Raw genomic sequence first — 17,277 nt, 5'->3', positions numbered from 1 at the left:
CCCACGCACCGGTGCAAGGCTGTTTCTCACCACCTCATTTGCATCTGTCCTTACGCCTTTGTTTCTCTCTGACATCCTCGTCTGACCCTTCCCATCCAAGCACACATGGATCTGGCAGCCCATTTGCTTTTATTATCCTGGAAGGCCAAGGTTTTAGAATATTCAGAATGCATAAAGCATGAGTCAAAGGTGACTACTCTCTGTGCCAGGTTTCATCTTTGTGCCCATGAATATATGGGCTTTTAGGAATTAGGAGAAGAGTAGAGTTAGTATATGCTGTGCGTTCTTTTTCTAACGGGCTCCTGTGTGTCTGAGCTCCAGAAGCTGCTCTTGACCTGCTGAATGTGTGTCTCAGACATTATCCAAAACTCTGAGCAGCATGAATTGGCTGACTCTTTTTTTATAAACGTTTTTTAAAAAATTATTTATTTATTTATTTGACACAGAGAGAGAGATCACAAGTAGGCAGAGAGGCAGGCAGAGAGAGGGGGAAGCAGGTTCCCCACTGAGTAGAGAGCCTGACATGGGCCTCGATCCCAGGACCCTGAGATCATGATCTGAGCTGAAGGCAGAGGTTCAACCCACTGAGCCACCCAGGCGCCCCGACTTGGCTGACTCTTTGAAAAGAGGACACACTCCGTGTCAGTTTATTTGGAACCCTCACTCTGCTCCTTACTAGTTGTGAACTTGGGGTTGTCACGTAACATCCTGAGTTTCTGTTTCCTCCTCTTTCCAATGATGACATACGACCTGCAGAGTCACATGGACTAACCGAGGTGACCGTCCAAGGAGAAGGATGGTTTGAGCCAGCTGCCAGGATCCGAGCAGTGTCTGTATACCAGAGGCTGGGTTAAATCCATAATCCTATTACACACGGTCTTACACAGAAACCGCAGCTGGGAAGTATTCTCATGTAATAGATGAGGGGCGCGGGAGGGGGTGTAGCTTGCCGGGGTCAGCCAAGTGAGTAACCGGGCACTCTGACCTGACTCAGTGGCCTCTTCATGTCAGTAAATGTAAAGAGCTGGCAGAGGGCAGGAGTTGGCAAACTCTGTTCGCGGGCCGAGTCCGGCCCACCACCTGCTTTTTGTAAATAAAGTTTTATTGGAACACAGCCATGCCAATTTGTGTATGTTTTGTCTCTGGTGCTTTTTGCAGTACAGGAGCAGAAATTTGAGTGGCCATGCCAAAGACTAAATTATTCAACTTTTTGGTCCTTTATAGAAGGTATTTGTGAGGTACAGAGTCACGTGTGGTAGGTGGCACTTGATTGCATGTGAATCTGAAATAGGTTGATATTTTGGTCTTTGATGGAAACCGGATCCTGAGAGAGGAAGCGTTTTGCCAGTCCTGCTTCTGATGATCTCCTGCTCTCTCTCTGTCACTCAAAGGAGCTTTGGGCTCAAGATCTGAACAAAGTCCGAGAGCGGATGACTAAGTTCATCGATGACACCATGCGGGAGACTGCCGAGCCCTTCCTGTTTGTCGATGAGGTGAGCGGGCTCCTGGTCAACTCGGCTTATCTTTTTGACCCACGTCTGTGACCTCTGGAGTTCATTTTTCCAGTTCTCTTCCCTCAGAAGGCTTTGCTGTCGTCCGCCCCCCCAACTGACTCTGTTGGTTGAGAGCTGCTTTTTTTCTAGGTTCTGAGTTCCTGCCTTCTGTCTTGCTCATCTTTCTCTACTGGGCTGTGTGTCCTCGGGGTGAGGGGTGGGGGGGTTTCTTGGCTCTGCCCACCAGATGACGTCTGCCGCCAGGGAGTGTCTCACAATGCAAGCGTGGCGACCAGATTGAAAAGTCGATGGGGCGTCTGCGTCTGCCCTGGGTGAAGCAGCTGGGGAGGTGGGGCTGAGAGGAGGACCGGGGTCCTCCTGCCTCGTGGAAGGCTGTTTCCGGGCAGCGGAGTGTAGCCCTGTGCCACTGAGGCTGATTTTTTTTTTTTTTTTTGAGTGAGGTATTGGGTAGGAAATTTCCTGCCTTTTCCATGTTAGGATACTGGTTATATTCTTTCTTTCTTTCTTTCTTTTTAAGATTTTATTTATTAATTTGACAGAGAAAGAGAGATCACAAGTAGGCAGAGAGGCAGGTGGCGGGGGGCAGGCTCCCAGCCAAGCAGAGAGCCCAACGCGGGGCTCGATCCCAGGACCCTGAGATCAGGACCTGAGCGGAAGGCAGAGGCTTAACCCACTGAGCCACCCAGGCGCCCCGACTGGTGATATTCTTTTGCTTTAAGTTGGGCGGTGAGCTTACAAATACTCATGGTGTTGCTATGCCTTAAATCTTATGTGCGGGAGGCAGGTACGTTTGTAGTATCCACTATCTCCGGATTCACATTAAAGGGAAACATCACACGGGTGAGTGAAAGGTGTCTGTCTGTCCTGATGTGATCTGAGCCTTCTGCCTGACAAATCTGGGTACCTGAGGCCAGGAGACCTTCCTCTGAGCTCCCGAATCAGAGCCGCCGTCTCCCGGGATTGGCCGAGACCAGAGAGATCCCCGGCCCCACCCGTCCACATCCCCCTCATGACGGTCTCGCCTCTGTGACTCCCCCAGTTCCTCACGTACCTCTTTTCGCGGGAGAACAGCATCTGGGATGAGAAGTACGACGTGGTGGACATGCAGGACATGAACAACCCCTTGTCCCATTACTGGATCTCCTCTTCGCATAACACGTGAGTTTCTCGGTGAGCCTGTGACGGGCTGAGGGCCTGGGGGTGGGGGGGCGGCGCCAGCACCCTGCTCCGGGGAGGCGTGTGGGAGCAGGCAGAGTCCAAGGCCACGCTGCTCAGACTAGAGTGTACAAAAGCCTCTGGAAGGAATGTGGGAATGTACTCCCAACTTTCCCTGTTGGTATTTGCATTAATCATGTTTTAGCTGGTTTTCACAGACATCTCTGGGTAGCCACAGCAAAGCAATGAATGAGTTATTGAACTGGTACTTACTGAGTGTGTTCCCTGTGCCTTCTGGGTGTGGGAGGTATAGCAGGGGAGACAGCAGGAGCAGCCCTGTCCTTGGGTATGCGGAGGGGAAAGGCCTCCCTTGTTTTGTTTTGTTTTGTTAGATTTATTTATCAGTTTTTGAGAGAGAGAAAGAGAGAGAGTAGAAGCCCATGAATTGGGGAAGAGGCAGAGGGAGAGGGAGGCAAGCAGACTCCCCGCCAAGCATGGAGCCCTGTGTGCGGCCTGACCTCAGGACCCCAAGATCATGAGCCAAAACCAAGAGTCATACACCCAACCAGCTGAGCCATCCAGGGGTCCCCAAAGCCTCCTTTTACTCAAGGATGAACAGGAGTTGCTGAGAGAAGTACAGGTGGTGAGGCAAGGAGGAGCCACACGTGCAAAGGCCCGGGGGCAGGAGGAGCCGAGGTCTGCTAAGATTATTAGATCATACAATCCAGGAGGGTGAGTGGCAAGAGAGGAGGACAGCCATTCTGCTTGAGCAGAACCTTTAAAATCACAGCAAAGGGCACTTGGCAGTAGGAGCCACCGATCGCTTCGAAGTCAGAGAGCATCACATTCACATTTACATTTTATTATCCCGATTATCCCAATTGCAGAAGAGAGGGTAGACTGGAAGGGAGAAGTTGCAGTCAGGTTCCCCTGCGTAGTCCGCTTATGGGGTGAGAGGGTGTAGATCTTGGGGCCTGGCCATCTGGAGAGCGGCAGACGGGTACCTTCCCATGGGTCACCGCAGGCAGGAGTCAGAAGGCATTTTGGAAGGTGATGTCTTCTTAGGGGAAGACTGATTGTTTGCCATGGCCGTTGGCTTAGAGTGCTGAATGCCACCAAACCCAGAGGACAGTGAAGGAATGTGAACTCTTGAAGGGGGTGTGGGGCACGGACATGGGGGAAAGTGCATACAAATATGCATTTTTATGTCAGTTTTGGTGGACACAGTTCAAAGCATAGTGAATTCCAGCAATCGTTGTTCAAGACCTGATCTTGGCCTGGAGCCCTGGTACCAGAATGATGACCCATCATTGGACGAAGGGCCTCCTAGCGGGCCCCGTGGTGGTGGGGCATGGGGGGCGATAGTAGGGTCTTTAATTGATTGCCGTAAGTCAGTGTCACTCTTGATACCCCTGGACCAAATTCTCCTCCAAACAATACATAGTCTCGACCTTTCCTTTGGGTCGCCAGGATGGCGGTCGTTCACGTCCTGTGACTGTGGCCTGGAGCCCAAGACTTGTGCCCAGGGTGGCCACACGATTGCTTGTGTCTGACCCAGATCCTAACCGTGGATCTTTCTAGACAGGAAGAATTCAGGATGTTGGGCACTTGGACTGAGGGGTTCCCCAAGACGCCCCAGGGTGCGGGCCTGTCCCCTCCATGGCCATGGCGTCCTCTCCCTCAGGTACCTCACCGGCGACCAGCTGCGGAGCGAGTCGTCCACAGAAGCCTACATCCGCTGCCTGCGGGCGGGCTGCCGCTGCATTGAGCGTGAGTGCCGCTCGCCGGGGTGGGGGGCCCTCGGGGGACTGGAGCTCTGCCGTGTCCCTGCTTGATGCTCTCGTTGTCTGAAAGGCCTGAGTCGTGTGGGTGACGGGGACAGGCCACGGGAGGACCCAGGTCCCCGTAGCCTCTGGGGGCGGGGGATGTGGTCCCTAAATGCCGGCCGCCGTTCCCCAGAGGGTCTCCCCGCAGGACGAGGCGTGGTGTCGAGCCTGGCCGGACTGGAGTGGGAAGCCCTGGGGCGGCGGCCCGGGGCCTCTGGAGAGTGTCCTGAGGTGGTGGCAGGGCTGGGGGGCTTGGTTAGGCTGCTTTTCTCCTTCAGTTGCCCTCCGGGCTGCTCACGGAGGAAGGCAGGAGCCCTCTGTGTTTCGGCAGCTGGACGGGCCTTGGAGGCCACCTGACCTTTCTTTTCACAGCTGCTCACGGGCACCCACAGGCCCTGGACGTGCTCGGGAGCCCGCTGCTTCCCCTGGCCTGTCTGTACCTGCGAAGCCGTGCAGGTGCACTGGGCTGAGAAAGGGCCCAGAGCCCTGACGGAGGGTGCAGTTTTATCAAACCCATTCCTCAGACCATCAGACTCGAATGACACTTAATCCTCCAGACGGTTGTCTGGTGTATGCCCCCCATCCCAGGAAAAAGCAAGTGTGAAAAAATTAAGTATGAAGCAATCAGCTCCTGGTACCTCTGGGGGTTGAAAATAGAGGGGATGTTCACCTGCTACCGAACCTAGTTCTGTTTGAATGTTTTCCTATGAAGCTGAGAAAGATCAGCATCTCGTTGCTCTGTATTATTTCCACTAGCAGAACAAACAAGCCAAGGGAAATCAGAAACAAATCCCACATTATAAATCTATTTTTTAAAAAAGGAAACACAGGGGCGCCTGGGTGGCTCAGTGGGTTAAGCCTCTGCCTTCAGCTCAGGTCATGATCCTGGAGTCCTGGGATCGATCCCCGCATCGGGCTCTCTGCTCAATGGGGAGCCTGCTTCCCCTTCTTTCTCTCTGCCTGCCTCTCTGCCTACTTGTGATCTCTCTCTCTGTCAAATAAAGAAATAAAATCTTTAAAAAAAATAAAAAAGGAAACACTGAAACTAGCTTCTTTGGGATGACTGTATTGGGGATCTTTAATTAAGCAACTACAGTCTTCCTACAACTACACAAGTAATGCATGTACACAGGTAACAGGGCTCCTCGTGTTGCCAGCCCCCAAGGGGAGTTCCTGTGTGGCCCCCACATTAATAACTGAGCCACTGGGGGCCCAGGCCCAAGCTGGCAGATGCCCACCCCCACCCCGACCCCCCTTGTGGTGTGGCTGCCGTCAGTGGACTCTCCAGGCAGGGACAGATGGCCGGGTGTCGAGACTATATGTTTCTCCCCTCAGTGGACTGCTGGGACGGGCCTGACGGGAAGCCCATCATCTACCATGGCTGGACACGGACCACCAAGATCAAGTTTGATGACGTCGTGCAGGCCATCAAAGACCATGCCTTTGTCACCTCCAGGTCGGTTGGTTGATTTCCTGGTGGTTCTTCTTTGAGGGAATGGTGGACAGACGCCCCTGCCCACACGCATACACACCACACACACCCCCACACCTACCTACCTGCCCAGCCTCCATCCTCTGGTCTCGCCCAACAAGTCTTCAGCTGAGTGTTGGTGCCCCCTTCAGGCCCAAAGCGGAAGTCCCTCCCTCGTTCTGGAGCGGGGAGGATGCGGGGGCTGGGACCCTGGTGCCCTCTGCACCCTCCACCACCTCCCACCCTGGCCCCACCCCCCCACCTGCTGGGCTGAGCCCGCTCCTCCGGCACACAGCTTCCCAGTGATCCTGTCCATTGAGGAGCACTGTTGCGTGGAGCAGCAGCGCCACATGGCCCGGGTGTTCAAGGAGGTGTTTGGCGACCAGCTGCTGACGAAGCCCACGGAGGCCAGCGCTGACCAGCTGCCCTCACCCAGCCAGCTGCGGGAGAAGTTCATCATCAAGGTGGGTGGCCTCGGGTGGCCTGGTGTTCACTCGGGAGAGCCAGTGGCTCAGAGCACAGGTCCTGCTTCCTCCGCCCAGACTCCCACCAGCTCTCCTGATGCCCTGAGCGGCCCTGGGCAAGGTCGTTTCACCTCGAGGTGCCTCTGTGTCCCAGTGCAGTGTGTGAGATGGACACGGACTGGAGGTGGACAGTTGCCCTAAAAGGCTGTGTGGGCTCATGGCTGAAGGGGGTTTCTTGCCAGCTGCTGGCAAGGGGGAGAGATGAAGATTCAGCTGTGCCCAAGAGTGCCAGGGATGCCGGGGAGAGAGGTGATGTTTGGGGAGCTTTATTACTAAGACGAAGAGACCAGGTTATCGTAGCTTAAAGCACAGAAGAGGTCATATTTTCTTTAAGTGAGGGAGAATGTTCTAGAAGGTTTGAGCTCTGGTCCACAAGGCTGTCAAGGGAACCAGCATCCTCTTATTCTGTAGACCCCTAGAGAATCCATTCAGAATCTGGGGTATGGTAGCATGTGAACTTGGGGGGAAATGTTGCCTCTTTATTTTTATTAACCTGTAACTAAAACTTAACATTTCCTTCCATTGTGAATATCAGCAACAAGCCACCTGGGGCTTTGTCACCAGCAGAAATCATGGATAGTTTCATATCGTGTTGACAGTTAGTACAGATATCTCGAAATAATCTTGTCCGCATCACTGCTTTGAAATTATGGTGGCTAATCGATTTGATTGTAGATCTTCTATAAAAAGCTAATAAGGAAGCACACCTATTTACATTATAAATATTTAAGGTCTTAATAACTGTATTTCAATATAGTTTCTCTTAAAATTCTGTGCATTGTAAATGTTTTGAGAAACAGGTCTGTCGTCTTCCCCAACTTCAAAGGAGGTCAGTGGCACAGAAGGGGTGGGGGGGTCTGCCCTGGGATGTGGTCCCCATGTGTGGGGTCGATGGTGGCTCGTGGGCCCATCTGAGCTTCAGCCCAGAGAAGGGGCAACCTGGACGTGTCCCGGGTCCGTGATTTCTGGCAAACAAGTGGGATGTCAGTTCGGTATGTCCCAGCCTGTCCTGCCCTGTGTGTGAGAACCGTCACATGCCCACAGCTCCCACAGAGGCGGCCGAATGTGAAGTCTCCGGTTTAGCCCCTGGCGGAAGGAGAGGGATGGATTTTGTTGACAGGTGGCAGGTTCGTGTGGAAGGACGGACAGGTGTTTGCCACACAGAGGGGGGCATTGCCTTCAGGCTGGGGGAATAACTCCGTCAATGTGGGGGTGGTGTGAATGGGTGGCACTTTCCCCAGACTGTCACTGGGCCACCCAGCTGCACTGGGAATAATCCCTGCCTGCCGGGGAGACAGACCCGTCCACAGAGGAGGGCCAAACGCTGTGAGGGGGGCTTTCTCAGAGGTTCATCCCAGGAGGGCGTGTTCGTGCCCTCAGGGTAAAGGCACTAGTGTATCTGGAGGATTTGGTTATGACACTGGGGCAGTTTTCCTGAGACACCAAGGGAAGCTTCCAGCTTGGGGAAGGCAGGACGAGAGGCCGCAAGAGCTGAGTCCAGCAAGGTCCGCGGCTTCTCAGGCATTAGGTCAGTGAGGGTGCATTTCCTTGTGGCTTTGTTTTCGTGGGACTGGTCCCTGTGCATCCCCAGAGGTTTTCTGGCTCTTGTTTTAGGGTGTGAGGTTGGGGAGGCCCCATCAGAGCACCCTTTGCCTCCCCATTGGTACTTCGTGGCCCCCTCCTTTTCTGTTTTAGGGAAGAGGCAAGAACAGCATTGGGGAGCCTGGCTAGGTGTGACAGTAAATGCTGTCCAGTCTCCTGCAGCCCTGAGGGGTGGCAAATCCCAGCAAATCCCAGCCCCCAGACCCATTTTCCAGATGGGGACCTTGAGGTCTAGAAGGTGGCTTAGCTGAGTTGCGGTTGGCTCCTGCCGAAGAGGGAACTCGAGGCCGTTCAAAATGACACATGGTGCCTCAGTGTTGACAGGTGGCTTTCATGCCCCTTGGCTGACAGGACCCAGCAGGGGATGGTGTTACCCGTTTCACAGAGGAAGTGACTGAGACCGAGACAAGCTGTCACCCAGCTAGTAAGGCCCTGAATCTGAGCCCCGGTTAGACTCCCAACCCTGAGCTCCCTCCTCTGGGCCACCAGAATCAAGATTCACGAATACTGGCCTGCATGGACGTCGGCACCCATCTGGATGTACATTGTTGTTATCATGGTCTTAGTCTCCCCGATGAGAACTGTAAGCCCCAGAGACGTGTAGCCTCCTGCCCAGGGTCGCACAACTGAGAAAGCAGCTTAACTCTGTGTCCCCAGTGTGCCATCCACAGCCCTGCATTCTGGGCCATCAGACAGGCTGTTCCTGCCCTTCCCCGTGTGTGTGGCAGAGAACACGGGACACGCAGGTGGGGTCACTGACCCACTGTTTATCGAGCACTTACTATCTGCTGAGCTGCCACAGAAGATTCAACCGAGAACTGCACAAAGTCCTGCCGTCGTGGGGCTTATGTTTTTTGACAGGGAAGCAGAAGTCACAGAGAACCACAAAGGGCCCAGAGTTGGAAAATAACTCCCAGGGGCCAGAGAGTGACAGGGATGGGAAGGGCAGTAGAGGCTATTGTTAGATCAAGTAGCTGAGGAAAGCTCCTCTGAGGAGGTGACACCGAGCACAGAGCTGAATATAGTGAGAGAGAAGGCAGGCAGCGAAAACAGGCAGTGCAAAGGCCCTGAGGTCGACACTGCAGATAGATGCTGGCTGGCTGGCTGATGGGGAGGAACGCCTGCTAGCTCCAAGATACTAAACTTGGGTCTTGAGAGAGACTGTGTGTACTTTCCCCTCAGCATAAGAAGCTGGGTCCCCGGGGCGACGTGGATGTCAACATGGAGGACAAGAAGGATGAGCACAAGCAACAGGGTGAACTGTACATGTGGGATTCCATCGACCAGGTGGGTCTCCCTGCACCCCTTCTCAGGGCCATGAGCACATACATCTGAGGCCTACCAGAGAACTCTGAGAATATTCCTATCTTATTCCCATTTTCACCTTTATTTTTTTTTTCTTCTTGAATTTTTTTGAAAGGTTTTACTTATTTATTTGACAGACAGAGATCACAAGTAGACAGGCAGGCAGAGAGAGAGAGAGAGGGAAGCAGGCTCCTTGCTGAGCAGAGAGCCCTATGTGGAGCCTGATCTCAGGACCCTGAGATCATGACCTGAGCTGAAGGCAGAGGCCCAACCCACTGAGCCATCCAGGCGCCCTTCTTTTTGCATTTTTAATGTTTTACTTTGAAATCACTTTATATTCCCTGTAACATATTGGACATTCACACACACATGAAGAATATTTACGTACCCTTCAGTCACCTTCCCCAAATACTAACATCCTCTCTAACCAGAGTGGAATTGTTGGAAGCAGGAAATGAACACGGGTGTCCTCCCGCACGTTCATTCATGGGTCTTTTTTCAGTTTTACCAGTTGGTCCACTGATGTCCTATTTCCGGTCCAGGGTTCAGTCCAGGATGTGACTGTATCTGGCTGTCCTAACTCCTTACTACCCTTCCATCTGGGACAGTTCGACCAGAACCCGTATTTGGGTGAGAGGAATGCATTTTGAATGCTTGTGCCACTTCTCACATCCTTTAACCTGACATGCAAATCCATCTGCATATATTTTGATATGTATGTTCTTCCATCCTAGAAACACTAAAAATTGTTAACGTGTAAATAAAGAATTAAGTCAGATGTTGAAGAGTCTCTGGCCAGACTAGCTGAGAACTCCTGAAAGTCATAAAAAGTGGAGGTAATAGAAAAAGACAGCCACCAGGCCCAAAAAACAATCCCATCATTCATAAAGGGCTTCAAATTAAATAAATAGGCATGAGAAATTTGGCATGAAGTTTTATCTACTCTTAGACCCAGTGATTAAAAAAAAGTCCTGAAAATGCCAAAAGAACCCCAAAATAGATGTTTTATAAGGAAACGTCCTGAAGGGGGTGGAATTCCATGAAACCACCATACACGTCTACGAAAGTGGGAAAGGTTCATCCCTTGCAAATGCTGGGGTGATGCCGGGCGGGACCCCTGGGTCCCAAAGTTGATGCGGCGAAGACGGAGGGGAGAGCTCATGCTGGTTTCCCTTTCCAGAAATGGACCCGGCACTACTGTGCCATCGCCGATGCCAAGCTGTCGTTCAGCGACGACATTGAACAGACAGCAGAAGAGGAACTGCCCCAGGTAGGGGACACAGCCTCCTAACCTGTCCTCTGTCCCATGGCCCACAGGCCCCCACATCCTCAGCCCAAGGAGCCACACCTTCGGGTACCAGGGTCTGCCTGGCTCTTCTCTGATTGGCTGGCTTACCAACCAATGAGGTTTAAGGATGTCTTTCCGGCTCTCTGCAGGGCCCGGTGGGCCTGTGCTCTGGGTGGGAAGGGAAGTCATTTGGATGCTCCATCCAGCCCCCTCTCCAGCCTGATTCCCAGCTTTCCTGCCCTCTCCCCTCTGGCTCCTGGCCATCCTCGGTGCTGTTTCTTGAGGGCAATTTCCAGGGCTTTATGGCTCTCAGACTCCTTGTGCAGTAGAGTTGAAACCTGTACTGGGGGCCCCTTTGTCGATGTCTTAGGACTCCAGGAGGCCACTGCCCATGGCGGCAGGCAAGGGAGGGCTGTGGAAGCCACCTTCCCAGACCTCTTGGGGGTGAGGGCAAGCCGACACCAGCCTGTCCGCTATCCAGTCCTGAGCCAGCACGCGCAGAGGGACCGGTCTGGCCGTGCTGGGGGTCTGGTCCAGGTTTTCAGAAATGCCTCCTCTTGTGGCCCAGGATATACCCCCTACAGAGCTGCATTTTGGGGAGGAGTGGTTCCACAAGAAGGTGGAGAAGAGAACCAGCGCCGAGAGGCTGCTGCAGGAGTACTGTGCGGAGACGGGGGGCAAAGACGGGACCTTCCTGGTGCGAGAGAGCAAGACCTTCCCCAACGACTACACCCTGTCCTTCTGGTAGGCGCACGCCGCCTTCCCCTTGCAGCTGGTCTGGGGCAGGGTGGGGGTTGGGGTGGGGCATGGCATGAGTTGTGCAAACTCAGGCCTCCACCAGAACCCTAGACTTCATTTAGGGATCTGTGTGGGGCGGGGGTGGGCCGAGGCAGGTGAGGCCCAAAACACAGCAATCAAGACTAGTGGTATTTCAGTGCAAAATGTTTAAAAATCAGAAGTAACGAAAAATCCATGACGAGCAAAGTATCATCATCATTTTAAGTCAAGAGAGGATCTCTGACCTTGCACTAAGGACAATGTGGCCTTATTCACACATCCCCCCCACCGTCCCCCAATCCTGGTTCTAGAGCAGGTAGGGCACCCCAAGTCACTCAGCCTCCTTCCGTCTTTGTTTTCTTGTCCCTAATGCAGAGATTCTAAAGGTGGCTTTATGGAGCTGTTGGGAGCTTTCTCGCTCACTGACTCATTAGTACTCTCATTCACTAAAGGGTGTGCATTGAGTGACTGCTCTGTGCTGGGCACAGTGATCTGGCAGACCAGGACCCTGTCCTGATGGTGATTAGAGTCTGGTCAGGGAGATGGACAATGAAAAAGGAGTCAATGATCTATAATTGTAGCTGTGATAACGTGCAATGCAGAAAATGCTAGATGTTACAGAAGTCCGTACGAGCAGGGCCTGATGTAACATTGGGCTTAGGAGTGGTCAGGGAGGACTTCCTGTAAGAAGTGGTGTTTCCATGGAGACCCGAAGGATACACATTATAACAACATACCTATAAGAGTGACAGCTAACTCCTACAAGATACTTCCCATGGGCCAGGCAGCGTTCTAGACACATTTTGTGTGTGATCTTGGTCAGTCCTTAGGACAGCTCAGCGAGGACAGACCACAGGGATGATGATGATGGGGGGGGCGCTCAGAGAGGACGAGTCACTTGTTCAGGGTCACTTAGCACATAAGTGGCTGAGTCTGGATTTACACCTAGACCTTCTGGCTCCAGAGTAGGAGTTAGGTAGGTAAATGTCGTTGGAGGAAGTTGGTAGAATGTTCTGGAATCCAGGCTAAAGGACCAGCCTTCTCTAAGAGCAGAGGGAGGCCTGTGTGGCCACACGTGGTGCCTCCCTGTCAGTGCCCTGGCCGCAGTTCTGGTCCACCCCCCCTTCCCCGTACCACCCCCCTGCATGTTCTCTGCCACCCCGGGGTGCAGGCAGGGCCAGTGGGCCCAGACTCGTTGCTGACGTTGTCCGTCTTCCTGCAGGCGGTCTGGCCGGGTCCAGCACTGCCGGATCCGTTCCACCATGGAGGGTGGGACCATGAAGTACTTCCTGACCGACAACGTCACGTTCACCAGCATCTATGACCTCATCCAGCATTACCGCGAGACGCACCTGCGCTGCACCGAGTTCGAGCTTCGGCTCACCGACCCCGTGCCCAACCCCAACCCCCACGAGTCAAAGCCGTATGTGTGCCCGTGCTCCCGGGGCCGCAGACCTCAGGCGCCAGGTTTAGTGGGTGCAGACACCCAGGCGGATTGGGTTCAGCAGTTGGGAATGCCAGTCTTGTGGGTGTGCTGGGGCCCAGTTTCCCCTAAGGCCCCTCACCCAGGCCCCCGGGATCTCTTACATTCCCCAGGATGGCCCCTGTTTCCAAACACCTACTCCATCTTTTTTCCCTGTCCCTCGGCCTCTCCCTGGCCCCCTCCTCCCTTACCTTCACAGTCCCGAGCTCTCGGGCTTTGATTTCCGGAGCTGAATTTTGGTCCGGTGATACTGTTCTGCTTGTCAAAGCTCATTCCCTGTTCATTGTGCAAGTGAACAAAAAGAAAGTAATCGTACACATTTCGTTTCATTTTTATCTAGTGAAATGAATATTAGTTATGCCCTGGAAAAGGCTAACCCATTCTGGAAATAAGGGGGGGAGCTATTTTTAAGCAGGAGGCTGCTAAAATGTACATTTCTGAGAGGCCTCCTAACTTACGGCAGCTTTCTTACTTTTATCTAAATTTGTATAGATTGCCTTTTAAAATCTGCCATTTCATATCTTTGAAAGTAGCCCAAGACCAACCAGACAAAAAGACCCGAAATTCTGTTCTTGTGTTCTCTGCCTCCGATTTTCTGTTCTCCACACTGACGGATGCTGGCCCTGGTCGGGCTGATGGGGGCAGGGGTGGGATGGGTACAGGTAGGTTTAATTTCTTCTCTCGTGCTCCAAGCAGAACCTACTACAGGAATGTTTTCCCTGAGCTACATCTTGGTGGGCTTTTAAAAAAAAAAATTGCCGTCTTCAGCGGCGTTGCTGGGTGGGGAAGCCCACGCTGTAGCTTCCACAGTGGTCTCTGGGGTCTTTTTCCGGGCAGCCTCGGAGCCCAGGACGGCCTCCTCCGTGGGTGGCCGTCTCACTCGGCTGCTTTCCCTGTGCCGCAGGTGGTACTACGACGGGCTGAGCCGCGGGGAAGCGGAGGACATGCTGATGAGAGTTCCCCGGGACGGCGCCTTCCTCATCCGGAGGCGGGAGGGCACCGACTCGTACGCCATCACCTTCAGGTGAGCGCGTGGGTGGGAGCCGGCACGCGCTCGCCGGAGGCACCCCGGCAAGGACGGGTGTGGAAGGCACGAGCGGCTTTGTTTTCTTGTGCGGGGCCCGGCTCTGGGTCCTTAGGAGTTGCCCCTGCCCCGTGAGCTCATTCCGCCTTCCAGCAGCTTCATGACCTTGATCCTTCTTGTTCAGAGGAGGAAACGGAGGCACAGGGAGCTTAAGGTACGCGGAAACATGCAGCCAGTAATGGCGGAGCTGGGATTTGACCCCGGGCAGCCCTGGCGGCCCAGAGCAGTGACGTGACAGACCTGCTGTCCTCCCACCCAGCGTGGGCAGTGGGAAGGCCGCACGGACCGACCGTCTCCAGGACCGTGGTTCTGTCCTCTAATTCCATCCCCAAACCCCAGATTGCTCTGGTTTCCCGCAGGGGCAGTGTCGGGGAGTTTCAGACCCGGTTCACTTTACTGTCCCCGCATCTCCCCTACCCCAGCGTGTGGAGCCCTAAAGAACGTTCCCGACACGGGCCTGCCGTTGAGGCTTCATCTGCCCGAGTCCTTCCTTGCAGCCCATGAAGAGTAGAGGAGGTACTGCGAGTAGGGAAATGGAGGCCCAGAGAGGTTAAGTGTCCTGTCTAGAGCCACACAGCCTTGTCCTAGGACTGAGGCAGAATTTCAGACTTGGACTTAACCCATGTTCAAAGCCACAGTGAGGTTTCAAGAGGCTTATGGGCCAGACGGAGCCTCAGCCTGCGTGGTTATGTTAAGTACTGGGAAACTGCACTTGGAAGTCTAGATTTCTCCTTGGGAAAAGTGGGAGGAAGCGGAGGCTCCAGACCCCACATTCTCACGTGCTGATGATGGTTCCCAGCGGCTCAGGAGGGGCCCTGGTGCGCCCAGGCCGCTCCTGTTCCTTCCATGGCTGTTGCCTTGGCCCATCCCCCTTGCTGACCCTGCCAGGCTGCCCTCTGGGCATGTGGATCTGCTCCCTTCCCCCACACCCCGTTACTCCTTCTTTCTTGGGTGGTGGCGGTGGTGGTGAGGCTCGTTATCGTTGCCGTTTGCTGAGCACCTACTCTGTGCCGGCTCCGGCCAGCCTGGCTCCTCTGGCTTTGTGCTGCCGACAGGGAGGCTCTGGGCTGCTTGGCACTGGCACCTTGCCCTTGGCCCCAAAGCTCTTGCTGGGGCTGCCTCCCACCCGGGTGGGATTGGGCAAGTTTAATGAACACCTGTTATACCAGTCGCCATGTTGGGTGCTGGGCATGGAGTTGTGCGGGAGTTCTGTCAGTCGGGAGGCTTTGCGGTCCAAGGGACAGAAACCAGACTCAGTGGCCAAGCATCCCAGAAAGGAGGCGCTACCGGCTACTAGGGGAGATGCTCAGCAGGTGAGCCGGCTTCCAGTAGGCCTGGATCCACGTCTCACTGGGCAGCCCTCTCGGGAAGCCAGTTGTGTGTCTGTCTTGGGGCTACTCTGCACTGAGTTCCCCTTGGGAGCCGGTGTCGGGTAGAAAAGACGAGTCCTGTGATCCCCACGCTCTCCCTGGCCCCTGCCTGAGCGGGGTGTCATGGTTCTGACTGGGCACCTTCAGGCTGGCCGTGGGTTGGAATCACTTCCCTGGAACCATGTGGATGAAAATGAGATCCCCAGACGGAGGCCTGGCCTTATGCGTCCATCCTGCTGTTTGCCTGCCTGCCCTCCCCATGAGACTGGCGGTATCCTAAAAGCTGGAGTTTTTAAGTTTTAGGGCTCAGTAAATGGTTAAGTGTTCAGTGAGCACCTACTATGTGCCAGGCTCCTTGTTGGGCTCCAGAAACACAGAAGGGATACAAACCGGCCAGTCCTTGCTCTCATGAGGCCAACAGTCCGCTGCGACCGAGACATCCTGTTCCTCGTGTGTCTCTCTGGAGCGCTTCCCTCTTGCTGAGCTTGGCTTGCCAGCAGCAGGGGGTCGGGACGCGCTGGCTGAGTGAGCCAGTGACGAGGTGCTGGTGTCTTAAGGAGGAGAGGAGGGGAAGGTTATTTCCTTTGTGTTGGGACGGTGAATGTCCTGGCCTCCACCCCCCGCATGTCCGTGGGGGTCGTGGTCACTGTAATAGTCAAAGATGACCTCCCCCCGCCTGGACACAGAGACTTTTTCTAATTCACTGTGGTCCTGGTGTGGGGTAGGGGTCACTGTCCCTCACTGAGAAGTGTTGCCTGGGGCAGGAGGGTCAGGCACATGACCGACACATCACGGTGATGTTGTGCGGTAAATGCCACAGAGTGGACGGGCAGGTGACAGAGGGTGAGTGGGAGTGCTAGGGGGACACGGTGGGGGATGGGCTCCAGGCGGATGGAGAGCACGGGTCTGGAGGAACTCTCCCTCCCCAGGGAGAGTGGAGTGCCTCTCCTGGGCCGGGAGGTGGTCTAGGCTCAGAGAACACAGACTGGACTTCTGGATAGATCTCTACGGGAGGGGACAGGTGTCTGCTTTCATGTCTGTGCAAAGAGGTGAAGCTGCTGTCCAGGTGTGAGCAGTGGGACGTGGACCTCAGTGGGGCGTGGGGACGGGGCTTCGTGGCAAAGCCGAGGGAGACCTCGGGTCACGGTGTCATGGGCTTATGGCCTCCGGGGGCCTGGAAGGTGTGATTCACACTCAGCCCTGGTGTGTCTCCCTTCTTGATTCTTCTTTTGCCAGGAAAGCTCCTTTTGGCTTGACCTTGGTTCTGTTTTCCTAGCCGTTCACTCATGGGCTGCCCTTGGGGTGCCGGCCACATCGCAGGAGGCTTACCCTGGGCTGTCGGATGGCGGTCCTACCAGTTGCCCTGAGACAGGAACTGTCCGTCCCTGGCCTTGTGGACAGAGAAACACAGGTGCAGTCAGGTTCCCTGAAGGAACCAGAACCTGATCCCTACTCTTAATTAATTTCCAGACCCTAGAGCCTCCCTGCGCTAGGAAACTTTTGTAAAAAGTTTAAAAAACATTTTTAAAAAGATTTTATTTGATGGAGAGTGAGCAGGTGAGAGAAGAGAGAGCATGAGCCCCTCCCTCTGAGCAGAGGGAGAAGCAGGCTCCCCACTGAGCAGGGAGCTCAGTCCCAGGGCTCTGGGAGCATCACCTGAGCTGAAGGCAGATGCTTAACCACCTGAGCCACCCAGGTGCCCCAAAAGTTGAAAATTTCTTTATTATGCAAATATATTCTTAGAAAATAAGACATCACTGTGAAGGCTAAACCCCCTGTGGTCCATCCCATCTGGGTCCTCGTCCTGGTAGGAAGCACATTTTTCTAACTGGTACCTCCATGTGGGCTCAGGAAAAAACAAAACAAAACCCAAATGAC

The 17,277-nt window shown here is 54.2% G+C and overlaps 1 protein-coding gene across 3 annotated transcripts in view; it reads left to right on the top strand.

Annotated features, from left to right (window-relative positions):
* The window catches only part of PLCG2 (phospholipase C gamma 2), a 141,926-nt gene that overhangs the window by 78,033 nt on the left and 46,616 nt on the right, over window positions 1-17,277 (top strand). For all 3 annotated transcript variants that reach the window (XM_044255664.1, XM_044255665.1, XM_044255666.1), the window contains 10 exons: window positions 1,392-1,493; window positions 2,554-2,672; window positions 4,354-4,439; window positions 5,831-5,951; window positions 6,262-6,430; window positions 9,275-9,379; window positions 10,578-10,667; window positions 11,254-11,429; window positions 12,685-12,885; window positions 13,850-13,969. In XM_044255664.1, coding sequence (XP_044111599.1) covers window positions 1,392-1,493; window positions 2,554-2,672; window positions 4,354-4,439; window positions 5,831-5,951; window positions 6,262-6,430; window positions 9,275-9,379; window positions 10,578-10,667; window positions 11,254-11,429; window positions 12,685-12,885; window positions 13,850-13,969 — 1,289 coding nt within the window. The remainder of the gene's footprint in view (window positions 1-1,391; window positions 1,494-2,553; window positions 2,673-4,353; window positions 4,440-5,830; window positions 5,952-6,261; window positions 6,431-9,274; window positions 9,380-10,577; window positions 10,668-11,253; window positions 11,430-12,684; window positions 12,886-13,849; window positions 13,970-17,277) is intronic.

Source organism: Neovison vison, chromosome 7, assembly GCF_020171115.1.
Source record: "Neovison vison isolate M4711 chromosome 7, ASM_NN_V1, whole genome shotgun sequence".
NCBI lineage: Eukaryota > Metazoa > Chordata > Mammalia > Carnivora > Mustelidae > Neogale > Neogale vison.
The sequence above is the reverse complement of the archived record's forward strand: the minus strand, read 5'-3'. Positions and strand labels throughout refer to the sequence as shown.